At 43.2% G+C, this 19,512-nt stretch overlaps 1 protein-coding gene across 3 annotated transcripts in view; it reads right to left on the bottom strand.

Moving 5' to 3' along the window:
- The window catches only part of MAP2K4 (mitogen-activated protein kinase kinase 4), a 77,946-nt gene that overhangs the window by 18,161 nt on the left and 40,273 nt on the right, over nt 1–19,512 (bottom strand). For all 3 annotated transcript variants that reach the window (XM_027519685.1, XM_027519686.1, XM_027519687.1), the window contains 2 exons: nt 11,780–11,954; nt 2,354–2,473 (listed from right to left, as the gene is read on the bottom strand). In XM_027519685.1, the coding sequence (XP_027375486.1) occupies nt 2,354–2,473; nt 11,780–11,954 (295 nt within the window). The remainder of the gene's footprint in view (nt 1–2,353; nt 2,474–11,779; nt 11,955–19,512) is intronic.

Genomic DNA, 19,512 nt, shown 5'->3' with positions numbered 1-19,512 from the left:
GGATGACCACACAATTGAAACACAAAAATAAAAATTACTGAATGTGGATTTACTGAACAGGAAGGTGGAGGTTAGCGATATTTAGCTACTAAGATCAAGATAAGGGTTTCAGAGACAATATCCAGACAAAACCAATAACATAATTTTTATATACCAACTGGAAGCACCTAGAAAATGAAATGGTTAAAAAGACACCACTCATTTGGAAAGGAAAAAACAGCTGGGAATACATCTAATAAATGAGGCAAAACGTCTAGCCAGGTTAATCAGGAAAAAATAAATTAGATACAAATCATATCAGGAGTGAGAGAGAGAGAGGGAGGTAACATCACTAAAGATTCCACAGGTATAACAATGATAGCATAGAGCTGTTATGAATAACTTTATACCAACTAACTTGACAGGTTAGATAAAAGGCACAGATTTCTGAAAATATAATCAACCAACCAAGTATCACTCAAGAAGAAACAGATAACCTGAATAGAACTCTTTGAAAGAAACTGAACTGCAAAATATTAACAATTATGCTGAGTGAAGGACAACAAACTAAAGAGTGGTACATGCTGTATGGTTCCATTTACACAAAAATGCAGAAAATGCAAATCAATTCACAAGGCAGAAAGCAGACCTGCGGTTGCCTGAGGACAGTGGAGTAGAGAGGAGTGTGCATTACTTATGGGCCACAAGGAAGCTGAGGAGAGACGGGTGCATTCACTATCCTGACTATGGTGATAATCCCACAGTGCAGCCAACTGTCAATTTTACTTCCATAGTTACACTGAAAACGTGTGTGTGTGTGTGTGTGTGTTGGGGGCAGTGGGGAGATGGGGGGAAGGAAAGGGAAAAGATATGACAGAGGTAGGGTCAGAAAGGGAGGAGGTGGCTAAATTCAGCCAATGTCACTGCCGCTTATATAACCTGTGCAACATGAACAAAGTTCCAGATTCATCATCTTGCAAACAGAATGCCAGTGTATAACACTTCAGTGCAGGGTGCAGCTCTGCGTCTGTATACTGGACTATGTGTGCCGATGTGACTGATGTAACACTATGTGAAATGGGGAAGAAAGTGAACAAATTCAACAGACCAGGTCATAAAAATGAACACTCAGGTCAAAAGTACAAGGGTAGGAGAAGCAGCTAAGGAAGTCTGGAAAGAACTATTTAGTGATTAACTTAGTGATTCAACAAAGGGATGGCAGTATCATGAAGGAGAATGCTACCAGTTACTATCATCATCTATCAAGAGTACAGAAAAATGCATAAAAACTTCAGGACTAGCGAAGAATTAACTGTCGAACCTCTAAGGTCTTCTCTAATTTTAAGAGTTCATATTTCCATTAGTACATACTTCTATTTAGTGTAACATTCAGTTCAGTCTTACAACATAGTACTTTTTAAGTCAATAACAATAACAAAACCAAGACTATACTCTGTGTGACCCAGACCCAAAAAGGAGAAGGGGTGGGACACATTTTTTTCTCACCAGTTCATAACAAACCCGCCGGTACCGGCTCGTCCTAACATTTTCAAAATGAGAATGAGTATTTAAAATGCTTAAGAGTTCAGCTCAAGTCCCATTCTTCTAAATGAACATCACAAGCGTGTGACAACTGTCCAGGACACCACATGTATTCACTGATAGCTCCAGCTCTACTTCCTGACTCACTTCCTGCTTTAGGTAGCAAGGTGACCGGAAGCCAGTAAGTATGCTGAGAGCTGGAGGCAGAAGTGATAACCTACATCAGGACACAGAATAGGCAGAGGCCAAAAGAGAAACATGATCCTGAAACCAAGAAATTGAAGCTCTAGTTTCTATATAAAAATCTAGAAAATGGAATAAAATGAAAGGATTTCTACCACAGCTGTTAATTTCCCTGTCTGACGGATTTTACTCAGGATTGTGGGTGGACACAAATAAATGCTTGTGCTAAAGGCAGATACATGTGATGATGGAAATGAATAAAGGTTTAAAAAGGGGATTGGCGGGTACTGAGGGAGCTCAAGGACAAAAGAGATAGATCTAAAGACAGTAACATATTTAGAAGCCAGTTGATGTGCCAGGTTCTTAAAAAACAGAAAATATTTATAAATGAAGAAGGAAATATGGCATTCACAAATGACAGTCAAAAAATAACTAACTAGCTGAAGTATGAAATTCACCCCCAACCCAAGGAACACGAGCAGCAGAAATTAAGAGTAAATTACCACAGTGATATACTAAAATGTTGAGAAATCAACATATTACTAATGTAAGGCATTTAACTGAAGATGAGAATCAAATGCTGCCATTCTCTTACTTATTCTAAGTAGCTGTCCACTGGTCAGCTAAGATCCACATGGCCTGTTCCTACCTCTCGGAAGAGCGCGCCATAGAACTGAACAATGTATGGGCAGTCACTGCTCCGCATCACTACATCCAAATCCATGAGGAGCTGCTTCTGCTCTTTTTCATCCACTGTCGACCGGATTCTCTGAAAAAGACGGACAAAAGACATCACAAAAACACAAAACGACAAACTAGAGAAAAGCCACTTCTGCAAGATTGAAAATTTCCAAGCAAACTTCACAAATACTAAATAACCACACACAAAAATTATAATCTTCCTTATAAGAACAATTTATCACTGAAAAACACAATAGCACTTAGAAAAAAAAACCTGCACAGTACGGCCCTTAGGGATGCTTTGAGGGACCCAGGCTTTTAACCACAAGTGCTCTCTGATCACGGTGGCAGGAATGCAACCAAGTTGTGGGGCAGTGAAAACCAGCCCCACATGTAAAAACAAAGGACGTCCTGAGGAGCCAGCCTTGAACCAGTTCACACGGAACAATCCTCAGGAGTTCTGAGGACTCTACATACTGTTAGTCACCATTTCAGAACGGTATGGAAGCGAGGCTTTCAGTGCCAGAACGGCCCCCTTCGCTCCCCGTGTCCTTACGCCCAGCCGCCTCCTCCTTTACACGTGGAAAACAGCCCAGAACAGGTAAAAGTGAGAACCAGCCCCCAGGCTACAACCAGAGTCTCCCAAACCCTATACTGGCATTCCCCCTTGACCACACTTTCTGTATGTTAGAAACAAAGTTCTACCTGACCCTCCAACCCATGACTCAGACTGCAGGGCACATAACGTGTGGAAGCAAACCTGGCAGTGAGGAAGCAGAGGGCTGTCTGTCTGCCCCTCAGGTGACGAGTCCCTCTCCATCCCCACGCCCCCTCGGTACCGTCTCTGCACAACACCAGCAGACAGCCACAGAAGACCAGGACCCCGCCTCCCGTTGCCCACCCAGGATCCGTGCTGAACACGGAGATGTTCAGAGGGCAGTTCCCACTACTGACAGCAAAGAAACAGGTTCAGAAAGTGTGAAACAGTAACAAAGTTAGAGGTTCACGTGGAGGCATGCAAACAGCTGCTGTTCTCATAAAAAAGTTTACAATGTCACACCACGCCACTGTGAACAATACACAGCACATACTTACAAGGCAAGTTAGTATACAAAAATACACAAGGTGGCAGTTAGTCTTCCAAAGACTTCAAGGCGTGTCCTCGCTCTCGAAAGGGATGAAGGCAGTCAATTACAATTCTTGAGTGCATTTTACAGAAGAGAAGCCAGAGGCACAGAGTATACAAGATGTATTTCACATGACAAGACAATAAGCAGGTATATAAGGAAAAGAAGTCGGTCTCTCATTTTCATTTTTCCACACTAAATGAAGAACTCTATATATTCCAAATACAAACAAATTTTATTTTATAACTTAAAATCTATAGCCTGCTTGCTAGCTACAGTACCTCATACCAAATAAAATTTACAAATTAAAATTCATCTTGTATATACTGATTTTAAACTCTTACACTGAATGTCCTGCCCAGATATATAAGAAAGAAAGAGAAAGAATGAAACATAAAAACAAATAACACTGATACTTTTAAAATTAAGAAACTCCGCACCCCCACCTCCATTTGTGTATTTTCATAATTTGGAGAATAATATTCTTGCTTTTATATCAACATTGGCATAATGTCTGCTCAAAAGAGATATTTTTGAAAAGTCAAATTAGTCCAGAAATGTAATTTATATTTGTTCAAAACACTGATAATTTTTATAAACATTTAAATTATATTAACTCCTGTTTTAAAAATATAACTTTTAAAAGTGTGACTTTCCTGGTAGCTCAGGTGGTCTCCTGCAATGCGGGAGACCAGGGTTCAATCCCTGGATTGGGAAGATCCCCTGGGGAAGGAAATAGCAACCACTCCAGTATTCTAGTCTGGAAAATGCCATAGACGGAGGAGCCTGGCAGGCTACAGTCCATGGGGTCGCAAAGAGTAGGGACACAACTGAGCAACTAACACTTTACACTTTACTTTAAAAGTGTAGCTGTGGAAATACTAATTTGGGAAAGTAATTCTTTTAAAAAACATTTAACAATCCTATGTTTCTAAATTTAAAGGACAAAGAACTAATGCTACTGCTAAGTCGCTTCAGTCGTGTCTGACTCTGTGCGACCCCATAGACGGCAGCCCACCAGGCTCCACCATCCCTGGGATTCTCCAGGCAAGACCACTGGAGTGGGTTGCCATTTCCTTCTCCAGTGCATAAAAGTGAAAAGTGAAAGTGAAATCGCTCAGTCATGTCCAACTCTTAGCTACCCCACAGACTGGGGCCCACCAGGGTCCTCCGTCCATGGGATCTTCCAGGCAAGAGTATTGGAGTGGGCTGCCATTGCCTTCTCCGATAGTTAGAAACAAATAGGAAAGAAAAAGCAAATGACCCTCTGGTTGGGAAAGATTTTGATCTACTGAAGAATTGTCACTATTAACAGATTTAAAGATTTTTTTTTCACTTTCACTATTTTTTTCTACTTTTCTATATTTACAAGTGTAAACATACTAATACACACACTTACAAAACACTGTTTTAAAAGATGCCCTCCTTGCTAGTTTGTTTTTTCTTTCCATACACTGGTTAGATGGCTTTCTAAATTTACAATAAACCTTAGTAGTTATCATCAATATTTGGCTCTTGAGGACCAATTTCTAAAAACGCTGCTGCTGTTGCAGAAAGGATACATGTTACTACTGAACTGCAGGCCTAACTGAAGCCCCAGTATCTGACTGATACACAAGATTATTACTAACCAAACTGGAGACAAAGCTCCTGGCACAGCTATAATTTGAGATTGTGAGCATGGGAGGAAAACCTATTCATCTGTAAAATATTCTTGAGCACTACTGCCAGCGTAGAAGAGAACCTGTGGCTGCTGGAGAGCCTGCTGCTCAAACATGAAACAGATTCTGCTCCTGGACACTTGTCCAGGAGCAGAACCTCTGCACGCTTTCTGAACATCTCGTCCAAGTGATGGGCAGAGCAAAGGGAGCGACTGCTATTATATCCCAATTCTTTGAGACTGACCAAGAGCAGCTAGCTCTCAGTTATACTGAAGCTTTACGGTCGCACGGCAACATTTGTTATATGTGAGCAATTAATAAAATAAACTAATTCAAAAGGACTCAAAGAGGGGATTAACTATAAGCATACATCTCCCACAACAGCAGTAGCTTCCAATTAATGATTTTAGTTCATAATTCAGTAAGTGATTCACGTTGGAGAACACTTAAATAATCAGTGAGTCATGTGACAGAATACTTAGTAATAAAAGTCCCTACTAGGAAAGTTTTTCTAAATGAACATCAAAGCAATGTGTATGGAAAAGATTTCTCCCATTTGAAATAAGTAAGTGGAGCATGTCAGGGAGAACAAACTTCCCTCCCCTTATAAAGCTGTCCCTTCACGAGGACGCTGGAAATGCAAGCAGAGGTGAAGCCAACCTAAATTCTCTTATAATTTGAATGTTTAGAAATCCAATGTGCTGATAAATCCCTCAAGTTACAAGAAATTTTCATTTACTGATATCAAAAACTTAAAGTTAGATAAGGCGCGACTTCCCCGGTGGTCCAGCGGATGCGACTCTGCGCCTCCACTGCAGGGTGTGCAGGTCCAGCGCCTGGTCGGGGAACTGAGGCCCCACACGGCACGAGGCACGGGATCTCGGGCAGACTCCTCCACAGAAACTAAAGAGGGACAGAGTGACGGTTTGACAGCATTTCATTGAAAATCTAACAATGAAGAGGACAAGGACTTCTTAATCAATGTAATTGTAATAAACGTATTTTCAAAGTGTCCACTTTCCACAAACACGAGCACTGCTATGCCAGACATGCAACCTTGTTCATGACGCTTTCCCTGCCAAACACTCCTCCTAAGGTTAGTATCTAAGAATAAAACACAAAGGAGACTCCCCTGCCACTCAGTGGCTGACTTCAGATCAACCTCAGTTAGTGAGGTGGGGGCTAGGGGAGCAAGGATCACATTCAGATCCCCAAGGCCCCCTGGATTCTTACAAACATTGGCTCCTTACAAAGAAATAGGCTGCTTTCCCAGCAGCAACGTCTAGAATTCACTTCAGATGCAAAGGCAGAAACCCCAGAAACCACTGCAGAGCATCCGTGGGCTGCCCTTTTCCTCTGAGCTGCAGGAAATCCTAGGCATTCTTAGTTTCCTCATTTCAAAACAAAGATTCTCTGCCCCACAGAGGCAGCAAGAATCTCAGCCTTCGCTGCTACAGTCTGTTAAACAGATCACACACAAAAATGTCCCTGATACCTCACAATACTGTCACTAATAAGGTCAAAGAAGATGGCAACATTGGCCAAAACAAACCATTTTTAAAAAAGGGAAAACAAAAAAAGTAAATGTAATGCTGATCACAAATGCAAAACTGCCTTTAATGCCAAAGAATAACAAATTGTGTGTGTTGAATCATTTGTTTTAAATTATGAAAACACACACTTTTACTAAGGCAGGAAGAAAGAATACCAATTCTTAATTGCAAAACCATCCAAGTCCTTCCCCACCTAGGAAATGAACAGGCGTCTTCCATCTCCCGCATAGCCACGTGGGTTCTTTACCACTAGCGCCACCTGGGAAGCCCATCCAAGTCCTTATAATCTATTTAATGAACTTTCAAATGTATCTTGATCAAATTAACAGCAGGACCTGCCCTTCTTCTCACTGAGGATACTGAATTCCTTCTACGTATTTCTGCTGTGCACCATCAGACAACTTGTGAGATCAGTTCCAAAAACACGTGCTACCTCACCATGGGACGAGCTGCTCTGAAGACAAGCTTGATATGTCTTGACAAGTGTGGTATCATCTTCCCCTTCACTAATGACAGCACCCACATGTAAAGAGCACACTGTTAACCTCAGCACTGAAGTACGTAAGGGCCTGAAGATCATAAATGACAGATCACCACTTTGGGAGCCATGACAATACAGTGAGACAAGAGAGAAATCTGATACACAGTTTCAGAGGCATGGTTGTGAGACAACAAAGAATGGCAGAAAATGTGCAGAGGTGTTATCAAACATCTCTCTCACTTAAGAGAGAGGTGCGGTAAGACAGGCGCTTCTCCAAATAACTATTACATACAAGCTGGGATACAGTCCTACATCACAATTCAGTCGGGTCAGTCAAGTGAAGACAAAGGCTTTCAGAAACTAGGTATCCAGAGTCCTCAGAAACACTGAAGGGCTGATTAGATTCACCTAGAGCGACCATTTCTAAACCATCCCACTTGGACACCAAAGGTTCCTCAGAGCTGTCACCCCAGGGGCTTCTGACACGGATAGGCATCACAACACACACCAACCAGAAGAGCACAAACACATCACAACTCCGCTCCATCACGACAACCAGAAGAGCACTAGTGTGGTCTACTGTATTTGCTGGGGTTTACATACAATTGTGTCAACAGAAAGAACCCACAGTCAGCAAAACACTGGGAGCAACAACAAAAGAAACCATGCACACGAGGAGTTCTAGCACCACAGCACCAGGGACTGGGGGGCGGGGCGCACAGCCCTGCCACTTCCTTGGGATCCACCCTCCCCGGAAGTGCTCCACGACATGTTTCACTCACAACACTCAAGCAACATTAGCAACATGAAATCACATGGGGCTATCCATTTGGTCTTCCTAATAAGCCCCCTGATCTAGCCAAATGAGACCTTAAGACACTGGAATTCAGTCTCAATTCAAAAAAAGATAGCCATGGCTTCTGCATCCCACAGGTGATCTGGATAATCAAATACTAGCACTGTGGGCCTTTGAGAATCAACAAAACTACCTGCAGTGGCAGGGAAATGAAACTCAGCCCTGCTCTGCAGACCCCCACCTCCTCCCACAGCAGCCCTGTCCACACAGGAGGCCTGCAAGTGAGGAGATCACGTGGGCAAGGGAGGGCAGGGTTGTGGGTGCTGACACCGCACGTGGAGGCTCTGGCCCTTCCCAGCAGCCATTGGGTTAACCTAGGTCTCAATTCTAGGTCAGGGACACTGGCGTCAAGATCTAAATACCAAGGAGAGGCAAGAATGCAGGAATCAAGATCAGGTTACCAGCTCAGGATCAGGAACAATTAAACCAATGCAACAGGAAAGTTGGAAGAGTAGAGAAAAACACTGAGGGCAGAAGGAACAAGTCAGGCAGATAACCAAGAAATGGAAAACACCTGAAACCCTTCAATGTATGTACGGTCACATCACTAACTTGGTGTGGCCTATGCAGCAAATTTCAAAGAGCCGGTCTGTTTTCCTGATCAACCCAGATAACTTCTCAATTAGAAGACTCAAAGCTCATCTTAACAATGACAATCCTTACACCTCCCTACCCCACCCAACGGTCAGATCAGGTCCATTCTCCATTGAGATGAGAACCTGACGCCCCTGTTAACCCCACTGCCTTCCATCTTCACTCTCTTTTATTCCCCCTCCCTTCCATTTTCATTCTTTCCTACTCTCTCTACAAACAAGAACTGGGCAAGCTCCTTCAAGAAGTCAATCTGGACCTACCAACAGGGCAGCAGTGGTCCAGGCCTGCATGAGGTCGCTCCTCCGGCCATTGGGTGGCAATCCTAGTTAGTCGTCCATCCTTACTCCAGCCACAGACAGCTCTTCTTGATTCTTCCCTCCAGTGTCCCTGGATTTGCCTGGATCAGATTCTGATCATCTGGGACTAACTCCGCTAGGGGTTTCTCCCAGATCTGAATTTCTCTAACCCTGACTGCTTCCTCAATTGTTTGGTCTGAACCCTGGGCTCCTTCCCCGGACAATCAGCCCTGCCAGAGAGCTAAGCACACACCTACTTCCCTCCCAGAGGATGGTGACTGCGTGTCTCATGTGTTCGTCCAGTGGTTATTCCACCATACATTGGGGCATGAAATGTTATTGCAGAGGATGCCGATCCAAGCCCAAAGGGCCAGTGTCAGAGGACGTCCTTCCTGACCTCTAAAAGACCCTGTGGCAATACATTCCCAAAGTGCGTCAGATGACAGTGTGGAGTTACTTCAAGTGGCCATCTCATTTCCCTAGTGTGAACCGCTGTCTCACAGTTCCTTTAAATCTCCATATCTCAGAGCTAAACCCAGCGCTTGATCAGGAATAGAGCTGTCCATGTGAACAGTCACACCTAAATCCTTAATCACACAATGCCTCTGTGTATCTGTACTGTCGATCTGGTCTGTGAGCCAAAATGAAGAGCACATAGACTCTCTCAGGCGTGAGGAAAAGCTAAGTATTTTCAAAGAGACCAACAACAATACATTTAAAATGTGCAGTTATGGCCATGTATCAGTCATCAAACGGGTGTCAATTTTTAACTACATGAATGCACAAACACTTACTCTTCCATCATTATTTGAATTCACAGATTCCAATCATTATACTCGATCAATACCCTGACTGGAATGGCACATTATCCAGTTCAACGAGAGTGTGGCCACGTCTCACTTTTTCCTTCTTTTTAAGTTGTCCTCCCAGCAGCCCCCATGCTAAATTATCATGCTTGCTCGAGAATTCAAGGTGATAGAGAGACAGTGTCAGCTGGTGAGTGCAGATGTGACAGGCGTCCATCTGCAGGTCCCGAGACCGCCTGAGAAGCGTTTCTCAGTCAGATGACGGACGGCAGACAGTTTCCAATTTTCACTCTTAAATTCTTCCAAAACGTGAGTAAGCATTATACAGTTGCAAATGTCAGCAAATTAAAATGAAAATCTTCAACATCAAAATGAAGGATCTTCTTTGTGCACCTTTAAAACGCATTAACCATGGCTACCGTCTATCCATATTACCAAAACAGATTATGCTGCTGATCAACAGAGTGAAGCACAGACTGAAAAAAGCAGGACATAATTATTAAAAGTACCTTCCCTGGCATCTGGGAGAAAAGTCTAGAACTTCAGTTTACAGGACAGTTTTTCCTTCAACCTCTGCCATGTAAAAGTGAGTGTCATGCACGGACAGTACATAAGAACAATGCAATGCTTGTGCAGAGCAATCTAAATAAAATGACTTTCTTTCCACTCACACTACAGTGCACAGCATAAAGAGAAGTTATTTTACATTCCAAGGAAAACAACATTTAATTCAACAGATAATCCAAAGCAGAGGTTCCAGCCTGTGCATGTTGACAGGTCTGTGGTTACATGCAAAATGTTTATATGTAACATCTTCCCAAGAAAAAGTCTATAGTTCTCACCACATTGTAAAAGAAATACGGCCAAAAACAGGTTAGGCTCCATAGGGAGAATCCTACAATTTCATCCCACCATCAATTTTTCATTAGTTTTACAAAACCAGCAAAGAAAACTGCTCAACAGTGATGGAGGCTAAAAGAGAAACACCTCACTCACAATAAACTTCAATACAGGAAGCGTTTTTAGATTAATGTGACACAAATCCACTCCCAAAAGTCAAGCAGGAAACAGGCAACTCCTCTCATCAAGTCATTTTGATAACCTCTCAAATCAGGGGGCTAACAGGAAGATGATTCGCTTAGTCTGTCTGCAAATCCATTCTCAGTTCTTACAGACTGGGAAAGTATTTGTTCCCATAAGAATTTTAAGTCCGATGAGAGTGTGGCCTTATCTCATGTTTCCCTTTTTCATTTTAAATTGCCCCCAGCCATCATCAATTTTCCTGAAATATCTTACAGAGAGGGAACATTCAGTTAAACATCTGAATGAACAGATGAACAAACTACATGGACATGGGGAGTCAGGTGGAAACTATCGGCTCCTCCCAGGTGCCAACGTCAGCCTGCCAGGTACGGTGTGCGGGCCGATCTGCACGTGTGGCCACTCAAGACAGTCACAGTACTGACAGACGCAACAGCACCATCACAGAGGACGCGTGTCAGCACGCCCTGGGCGCGGGGCCTACGGAGTGGAGACGACATACACACAGAGCAGCCGAGCCGGTCAGGACCGAGTAAGGTTGAGGTTAGTGGCAACAGCATGTGCGTGGTTTCCGGGAAACCGTCAGTGAGCCTGCTGTTAGCCCTAGCCCCGCACCCCGCCCAACCCAGAGCGCAGCCTCCTCGTCCGGCTCCCGCCTGGCGCCCCGCAGCACCGCCCAGGTCCCCGGGGTGTGGCCGCCCGACCGGAACTCACCTTGGCAGCGGAAGGGCCTGGAGTTCAAAACACGTTAATGCATCATGCCAGGGGTGCAAGGAACATGCACAGGTCACAATTCATGTTTCCAGAGGAGAGAAAACATGCTAGCAGTTAAGAACACCGCGCGCAGAAGAACTGGGAGGAAGAGTTGTGTGAGCCCCACGTGTAACCAGGACAGCAGGGACAGAACAGTGGCACTGCCACGCCCAGACACCACGCCTCACGGATTAGAGTACCCAGAATAATCGCGGGCATCACCTACTTTAACTGCCATTATTTGCCCACTGGGTTTGTGGACCATTTTGTTGACAGAACCGTAAGCTCCTCGTCCAATCTCTCCAAGGTCTTTCAAATCCTCTGCAGTGAAATCCCAGTGCTGCTCAGGGGAGATCTTCAGTTTTCCTGACGACTCAATGCTGTGTGTTCTCAGTCTCTCTCTGTTAAGATATTAGGAAGCAATTTTTCCACATTTTAAATAGGTTTTGACTTTATTTTTTCTTTTTTAGCTAGCACTGATTAATGCATGGGAAAATTTCTTTCGTCATTAGTTACTATAAAACAGTCTGAGTTTCTGGGATTTCTTTGTTCATCTGCTAGTGCCATTTTGGTTTCTCACACACTGAGTTAAGACAGGCCTAAACTCAGGGAGCTGACCAACAGCTTTAATGGGACTCATAAGCCAGACTTCCATCTGTGGGAGAAACTCCTACTGCACACAGTTTCATTTCCAAATACAAGGTCTTTTCCAGACTTTGAAAACTGCATTATCAAATGCAGAATCCCAGGTGCTACGAACCTCATTTTCAAAAATCTCTTATGCTGCTTGACCCAACATGGATTATTCCAGGTCCTCGGTCCTTAGTACAGCTAGATGTTCACAAACTCTGCCATCCATCAGAAGCACCTGGGGATATGTATTCACTCCCAATGCCCAGGCATCATCATATGGCTATCAAATCAGAATATGTGGGCACAGAGGTCAGAAAACAGGGTATTTTAAGATACCCAGGTGATGCCAGCAAAGTTTGGGAGCTAGCACCTCAGGGTACTGCCCTGCTCCTGTTAACGCCATGCTGTGGAGGGAGAACAGTTAAACAGCTAGCCAGCTGGCTCCAAGAGGAACACTGACACATGAGCCTCTCAGTCCTTGATGAGCAGATAGAGCAATGGATGGGGAAAAAAAGCTTCATGGACAGAAGAACTCACTTGTTACAGATTTTCATTAAATAAAAAAAGCACCTCCAAAATGTGAGCCAGAGATCAAATATTAACTTCTAACCATACTTCGTAAAACACCAAATCCAATGAAAAATGTTACATCAATCGTGTTTTTCGGTTTCTCTCTTGCATACACACCCATGTGTAGGAATGAACTGTATCAAAGAGTGCAGCAGACATAAAGAAAAAGACTCCACTGACTATTATCTACAGTTTTTCCATTTCATATTAAATGATCAGAAACTTTTAAAACTTGATCTCGTGATACAAGCAAGAACATGATCAGTTACCTATTTCTTCTTCCAAAATTTAGGAAGTTTTCTCAGATTAGCACGACTGTTTTTTATAGTTACTTTTAAGCTTCTCATGTACTTAGAATTTTAAAATCACTCTCCGAGAATAATCATTTATACCAGTATCAGTAACATCTGAGTCAAGGTTATAGTTAAAAAGTTAATACACTTTGTCTAAATAAAAACTTAGTAAACCAGCATTCCAAACGTCAGATTCTCAAACCATAACTTTAATAAGTCACAGTACCAGCTTTCATCCATACAAGTTCTTTTCAGTTTACAAAACACTTTCACCAGTACTATGTATACCTAGCATCCTGAGTCACAGGAAGCCCAGAAACCAGCGGCATAAGTGACCATTCAGGTGTGAAGCTTGAACTGCCTAAGGTGGAATCAGATCTAAGCAAGTGGGTCTCTACCTACTTTCCCATTGAAGTAGGTAGAGAGATTAAGCCAGGAAATATTCTAACATAAAGAAGTTTCATATATAATGACTACTGTTCTATGACCACTGACAAGAAAATCTCTATGGCTCAGTTTAATCACTGGTGAAATAGTCAGCACTGGCCTACTGCTGAGGGTCATGGCAGACAGGCTCTAAAGTGGTGCCTGTGACCTCCACTTTCCTAGTATCCACATCTCTATGTAAGCACCTCTCTTTGAACACAGAGGGGACCCGTGGCTTGTTTCCAGCCAACAGAATACAGCAAAGGCTATCACTCATGATTACACTGTATCACATAACATTTACCATTAGCATTCTTGAGAAATGAAATGAATATTTCATTGCTACATAAAGTCACACAAAAACAACAGTTATAACACTGCCACAAAGATCAAATTTTAGAATTATAAGTATCTCTGCAAACAGTTCAGCTTACTGTAGACCTGTTGTATGGCTTCTGGATAAGCTCCTTTTTTTCTTTTTGAAAGTGAACAGACTGACAGATAAGGGATGTGGGTTATCTTCTCAGGCTAATGAAAACATTCACAAATTTTGAGTAAGGTGATAGATGTACAACTCTGAATATACTCAAAGCGATAGAATCATACAGCTTAAATGGGGGAGTTGTATGGTGTATGGGTGATACCTCCTCAATAAAGCTGCTGAAAGAAAAAGATGAACAGGAGAACGTGATTTTTACCCAGAGATCCACTTCCTCGGTTAGACAGGAAAAGAGCTGTGAAAATCACAGGGACACATGCTACGTGATGCCATCCCCAAGGCGGGAGGAGTCAGCACCATACATCTGTTTTCTACGTGACTCTGTTTCTGTTTTGTAAATAGATTCATCTGTATTATGTCTTTAGATTCCACACATGTGTATATTTACCCTTCTCTGTCTGACTTACTTTACTAAGTATAATATTCTCTATGTTCATTCATGGCTCCGCAAATCACAGTTGTTTATTCTCTGTCATGGCTGAGTAAGCCAACCACCTGTTAATGGGCACCTGGGTTGGTTCCATGTCTTGGTTATTGTAAATAGTGCTGCTATGAACCCTAGGGTGCACATATCTTCTCAAAAGAGAGGGTCTTTTCCTCCAGATATATACCCAGGAGTGGGACTGATAGATCATATGGTAGCTTTTTTAGTTTTTTAAGGAATCACCATACTGTTTTCCACGGTGGCGACACCGATTTACATTCCCACCAACATTGTACGAGAATTCCCTTTTCTCCACACCCTCTCCAGCATTTACTACTTGTACACTTTTTGATGATGGCCATTCTGACAGGTTGGTGATACATCATTATAGTTTGGGTTTGTGTTTCTCCTGTAATTAGTGATACTGAGCATCTTTTCAAGTGCCTGTCAGCCATCTGAATGGCTGAGTACTTTCTCTGATAATTGTTCTTTGGGACAGAAATGAGCAACTTGTCCATTAATACTGAATCATCACTAGTGTATTTTAATTTCTGTCCCTTCTTTGACCCAGACTAATCTATGAGTTTCTGAAATCCTACTGATACCTAAAAAGTCAAACAACTGTGACATGATGTTCCAGAACATAATCAGACTGGGCACAGAGAAAAGTTTTATTTCTATCTAATGTGTCTAATAAAGCTGCCTGCGGCTTTGTACACAGGAGGGTGGGCTTGTTTTTTAAAGACACAGAACGGCACAGCCAAAGTGACCTCGGATGGCTCTAGCCCCACCCCCCACCACCGCCACGTCTATTACATACAGGGCTTTGCTGTGCAAATTCAGCAGCAGGACAAGCACCTGAATCCCTGCTTCCAACCGGATTACCCAATCTGAATCTCTCCTGCAGCTACACAGGCAGAAGAGAAATTTAAGAAAGGAAATCGATCATAAGGGGAGAAAAGCACTATGAACAATTCAGTGTACACCTTTCGCATTTTCCTATACTATTACACAGTGACCTGTCACACTTCCTGCTTTACAGATGTCACTGAATGCACTGTTGACATGAGTGCAACTACACGAGCCACGTGGCTGCATCTCACTGCCTAGGAGTCTGTCTGCACTGACCACGCAGGACCAGGGGCAGGAGCCCCCTGGGCCAGGCCCACGCACCTTTTCAGGCCAACCTGAACAGTGACTAGATCACTCGTAAGAGGCATTTTGATCTATTACTCTTAGAGTCGGATGTTCTCAGCTATTCGGTAAACAATTGCTTCTTCTTTGGTTAACCACCTGAGATAACATCCCCTTAAGCAGAGCTCTCCCACACCAGTGTTTGTTTTGTTGTTGCTGCTTCTGCTATGCTGTACTAAGTCACTTCGACAGTGTCCAGCTCTTTGCAACCCCATGGGCTGTAGCCCTCCAGGGTCCTCTGTCCATGGGATTCTGCAGGCAAGAATACTGGAGTGGACTGCCATGCCCTCCTCCAGGGGATTTTCCTGACCCACGATCAAACCCTCGTCTCTTACATCTCCTGCACCGGCAGGTAGGTTCTTTACCACAAGCACCACCTGGGAAGTCCACTGCTTCTGCTAAAAACTTCCTTTTCTGTTAACATCCTTATCAACTCTTTGTTCTGTACTACACATATTTCTCCAGGGTGCTGTTTACCTTCCTACTACATTTAAGAAATTATACATGCAAAAAATGCAGTAACTGGGGCATTTTAGAATTAATCATTCCCACCACATCCTTTTGCATCCTGCAGTACCATCTAAGTTCACTTCCACATGCATATGGATTTCACTCCACCACTGCATTTTCAGTTTCCTAGCACTGTCTTTTTTTTTCTCATCTATCACCCTTTTCAGTAATTCAGTTGCCTATTTATCCAAATTTGTTCTCTCCTCAATACTTTCCAATCCTTTTTAAGAAGTGCCATGATTTCTTCTACTTAATTACAAATGCTAATCATCCATGTGGGAAGTGATTTTGAATGCTGTGCAATATCATATTCAGAGATGCTCTTTCTCAAAGCATTGAATATATGATTCCCTAATTCCATACCTCTCCTCCCATCTCACAAAGAGTGTCTTATGAAACTTGTGTTCAGGGTACTATGGAGCGTCAGGAGACAGACTGACAACTAAAAAATCAGACAATATATGGAAATGTCTTGAAAACCCTGGACAGCAGGCAGCAAAGGGCAGTGAGCACTGAGAAGCAGGAAATACACGAGGTGAGCCCTACAGCACCCCAACTTACTGCCTAGAGAAGGCTGCACAGACTGCAACACAGGGAGGGCAGATGCAGGCAGACCCTCACGTGAAGGTGTTGGGTCTGGGCACCTGGGGAGACTGGGTTCTCAAGGCAGAGTGCTGGATAAGAGAGCTGCACAGAAGAACCCCAGAGACACGCAGGAGGGGTCCCTTGATCAGCACAAGCTTATGAGGAACCTACATAAGCCTGAGGAAAGAGCTACCCAAAAGCATTACAGGGAAGGATACCCAAGCTAATACAACAATCCCCGCCTGCAAAGTAGAAAACTCCATATTCATGGGGAATTCAAGAAAGCACACGGAAGGATCCGGTCTCGCCTACCAAAGCTAAAGAGGGAGACCCAAAAGGATCCAAGTATTTCTGAGTAACTTAACCAAAGAAGAAAGCTCAAAAATACGTAAGATATAAAAATAGCCAGCACTCCATATCTGCCACGCAATATAAAATCAAGGATGCAAAGAAGCAAGATACTAGGAACCATCTCAAGGAGAAAAAGCAATCAACTCAAAGTGACCCAGAGATGACAGAGAGGCAAGAATGAGCAGATAAGCACAATGAAACAGTGCTTATGACTGCATTCCATGTGTTCAAGAAACTAAAGAATGGAGAGAAGAACCAAATCAAATGTCTAGATGTAAAAACCATAAGGGGGCAGGAGGAAACTTTGGGGATGATGAACATGTCTGCCTTCTTGCTTGTGGTGATGCCTTCATGGGCGCACACAGCAAAACTTAGCAAACGTACACTTGACATACATGCAGATTATTCTGTGTCCATTACCCCTTGATAAAACTGTTGAGAGGGAGACAGACAGACTGGCTTCCCTGGACCCCACTCTGTGTGAAAGGGGTGTGCCTGTCACATGTCTATAGTTGAAAGCACACAGCTGAGGCATCCAGGGCTCAGCACGTCACCAATCAGAACACTGGCTGCTCCCAAGGCAAATGGACCACCCCCAGTCTCCTTGTTCTCCAGCACTGTGCTCTCGACTGACAGCAGCACGAACAAACTACATCTCCCAGTCCATCTGCTGCTCCAACCCTTCCCTGCATCCACCTGCAACACATCTCAGAATGACACACTACCCAGCAGAACAGGTCAGCATCCATGTCTCCTCCTCCTCCCACCCCTCCCCAGTTACTTTCTGTGGTTACCAAGAGGGGGCGGGACAGAAAAGGGACTGAAGATGCTCTCTGCATTTGAGACCAGAGGCTCAGGGGGGGTCCCCTACCACAGGCAGTCTCTGCAGCAATGTTGGAAGAGAAACCCTGGGTACCTTTTTTCTTTACCCTGTTACTGTTATTCGTGATCAGACATAGCATTTAGCATTAAGTTGTCCTAATTTTCTATGTTTCATATTTTCACCTTTTTTTTTTAATGTTTTAGCAGGTGGCTGCTACTCACATATCATTTTGTACTACAAATATGAAATTACTTTTACAAAATCAGAATTTTAGTTCCTCAAACAAATATGAACCAAGAGTCTGAACCACTTTCATTCCTAACCTATAGCTAATGTTTGACACTACTACTGTGTGAACTGTCTTTTAAACACATAACTATGAAACTATATTCTCAAGCTTTTAATATTTGGGGGGAGCGTTTATCCAAATAAGCCAGTGAGAAAAAAGATTTTATAGAAATAAATTTTATTAGCAGACACATTTAGCATGTATTTTATATATCTACTGAAACCTAGTATATTTTTGAACCTTGGAGTGTTAAATTGTTAGCTTGTGTAAACTATGATCAACCAGCTTAATCACAACTTATGTGCTTTAAACCTTATCTCATTCTATTTCCTTATGTATACTCTAGGTGCCAATAGAAACATTAAAAGTTAAAGTCATTGTAGTGGGTTTGAATTCTTCTCTAAAGCATACAATTCACCATGGTTGGCACTTAACACATAAAATATCTCATGAAAGGAAGAAGAAAAGAGAACTCCCATTCCTACTGCTTCCTAACTTCTCAGTTTGGTACTCAAGATCCAGAGTCACACACTAACAGAATCCCATTAGAAAGAAAATACGAGCTTCATCTAGTCTCGTCCTTCAGGAAACTGTGCCTGAGAGCCCTGGAACGGGCTGAGTGCTCCTCCTCTGTGCCCACATATGGTGAGACCAAGACACACCCACATAGTAGGCTGGCTTGTATTGCTTATTCTTGGTGAACCCTAATTTGGATCCACTTCTAACCATCGTTGCTTAGTTCTGCTTAATTCTGTGATTATGTCCATCAAGTCTATACCAGGGGCTCATTTTCAGGTACACAGGTGAGGATGCAGGCACTAGGCGGGGGTCCCCGAGATCACAGAGCAAAGGGAGTTTTCTCTGCAGCTCCACCACTCTCACTAGAATCCCCTGTCTACATTTGATTCTTCACTACAGGCAGGTGTCACGGCTGAAACATTTCCAAATAGACCCAAACACGCTGACTGAGGCTTCCAAGGGACAGAAATCCACCATCACGACCATGGCTCATAAATGCGTTCAGAAGGTAAAGGAGACATCACTGGCCTCACCTGCCCAGGCCAACAGTCTATACGCTCTCTTGACAACACAGAGGCTCTCCAACCAGAGTCAAGCCTCCAACTAATGGTTCTGTTCACTTGCTCGTGTATGAAATTTACTTATTTTAAATCATGTACACACTTCCCATTGTCACAATCTAGTCTAATCTCTCAAAACGCTGGTTCTTATTTTGGTTCCAACCACCTCTCAATACATTTCCAGATTCACTCTGCTGTTTCCTAGGGGGTGGCAGTTGAGGAGAGACGGATGGTGATGTTTAACAGCAGATGATGCTCGTGGTTTCCCAGGAATGTTTTAGCA

Source organism: Bos indicus x Bos taurus, chromosome 19 (assembly GCF_003369695.1).
Source record: "Bos indicus x Bos taurus breed Angus x Brahman F1 hybrid chromosome 19, Bos_hybrid_MaternalHap_v2.0, whole genome shotgun sequence".
NCBI classification, from domain to species: domain Eukaryota; kingdom Metazoa; phylum Chordata; class Mammalia; order Artiodactyla; family Bovidae; genus Bos; species Bos indicus x Bos taurus.
Note: the sequence above shows the minus strand (reverse complement) of the source record. Positions and strands in the feature narration are given on the sequence as shown.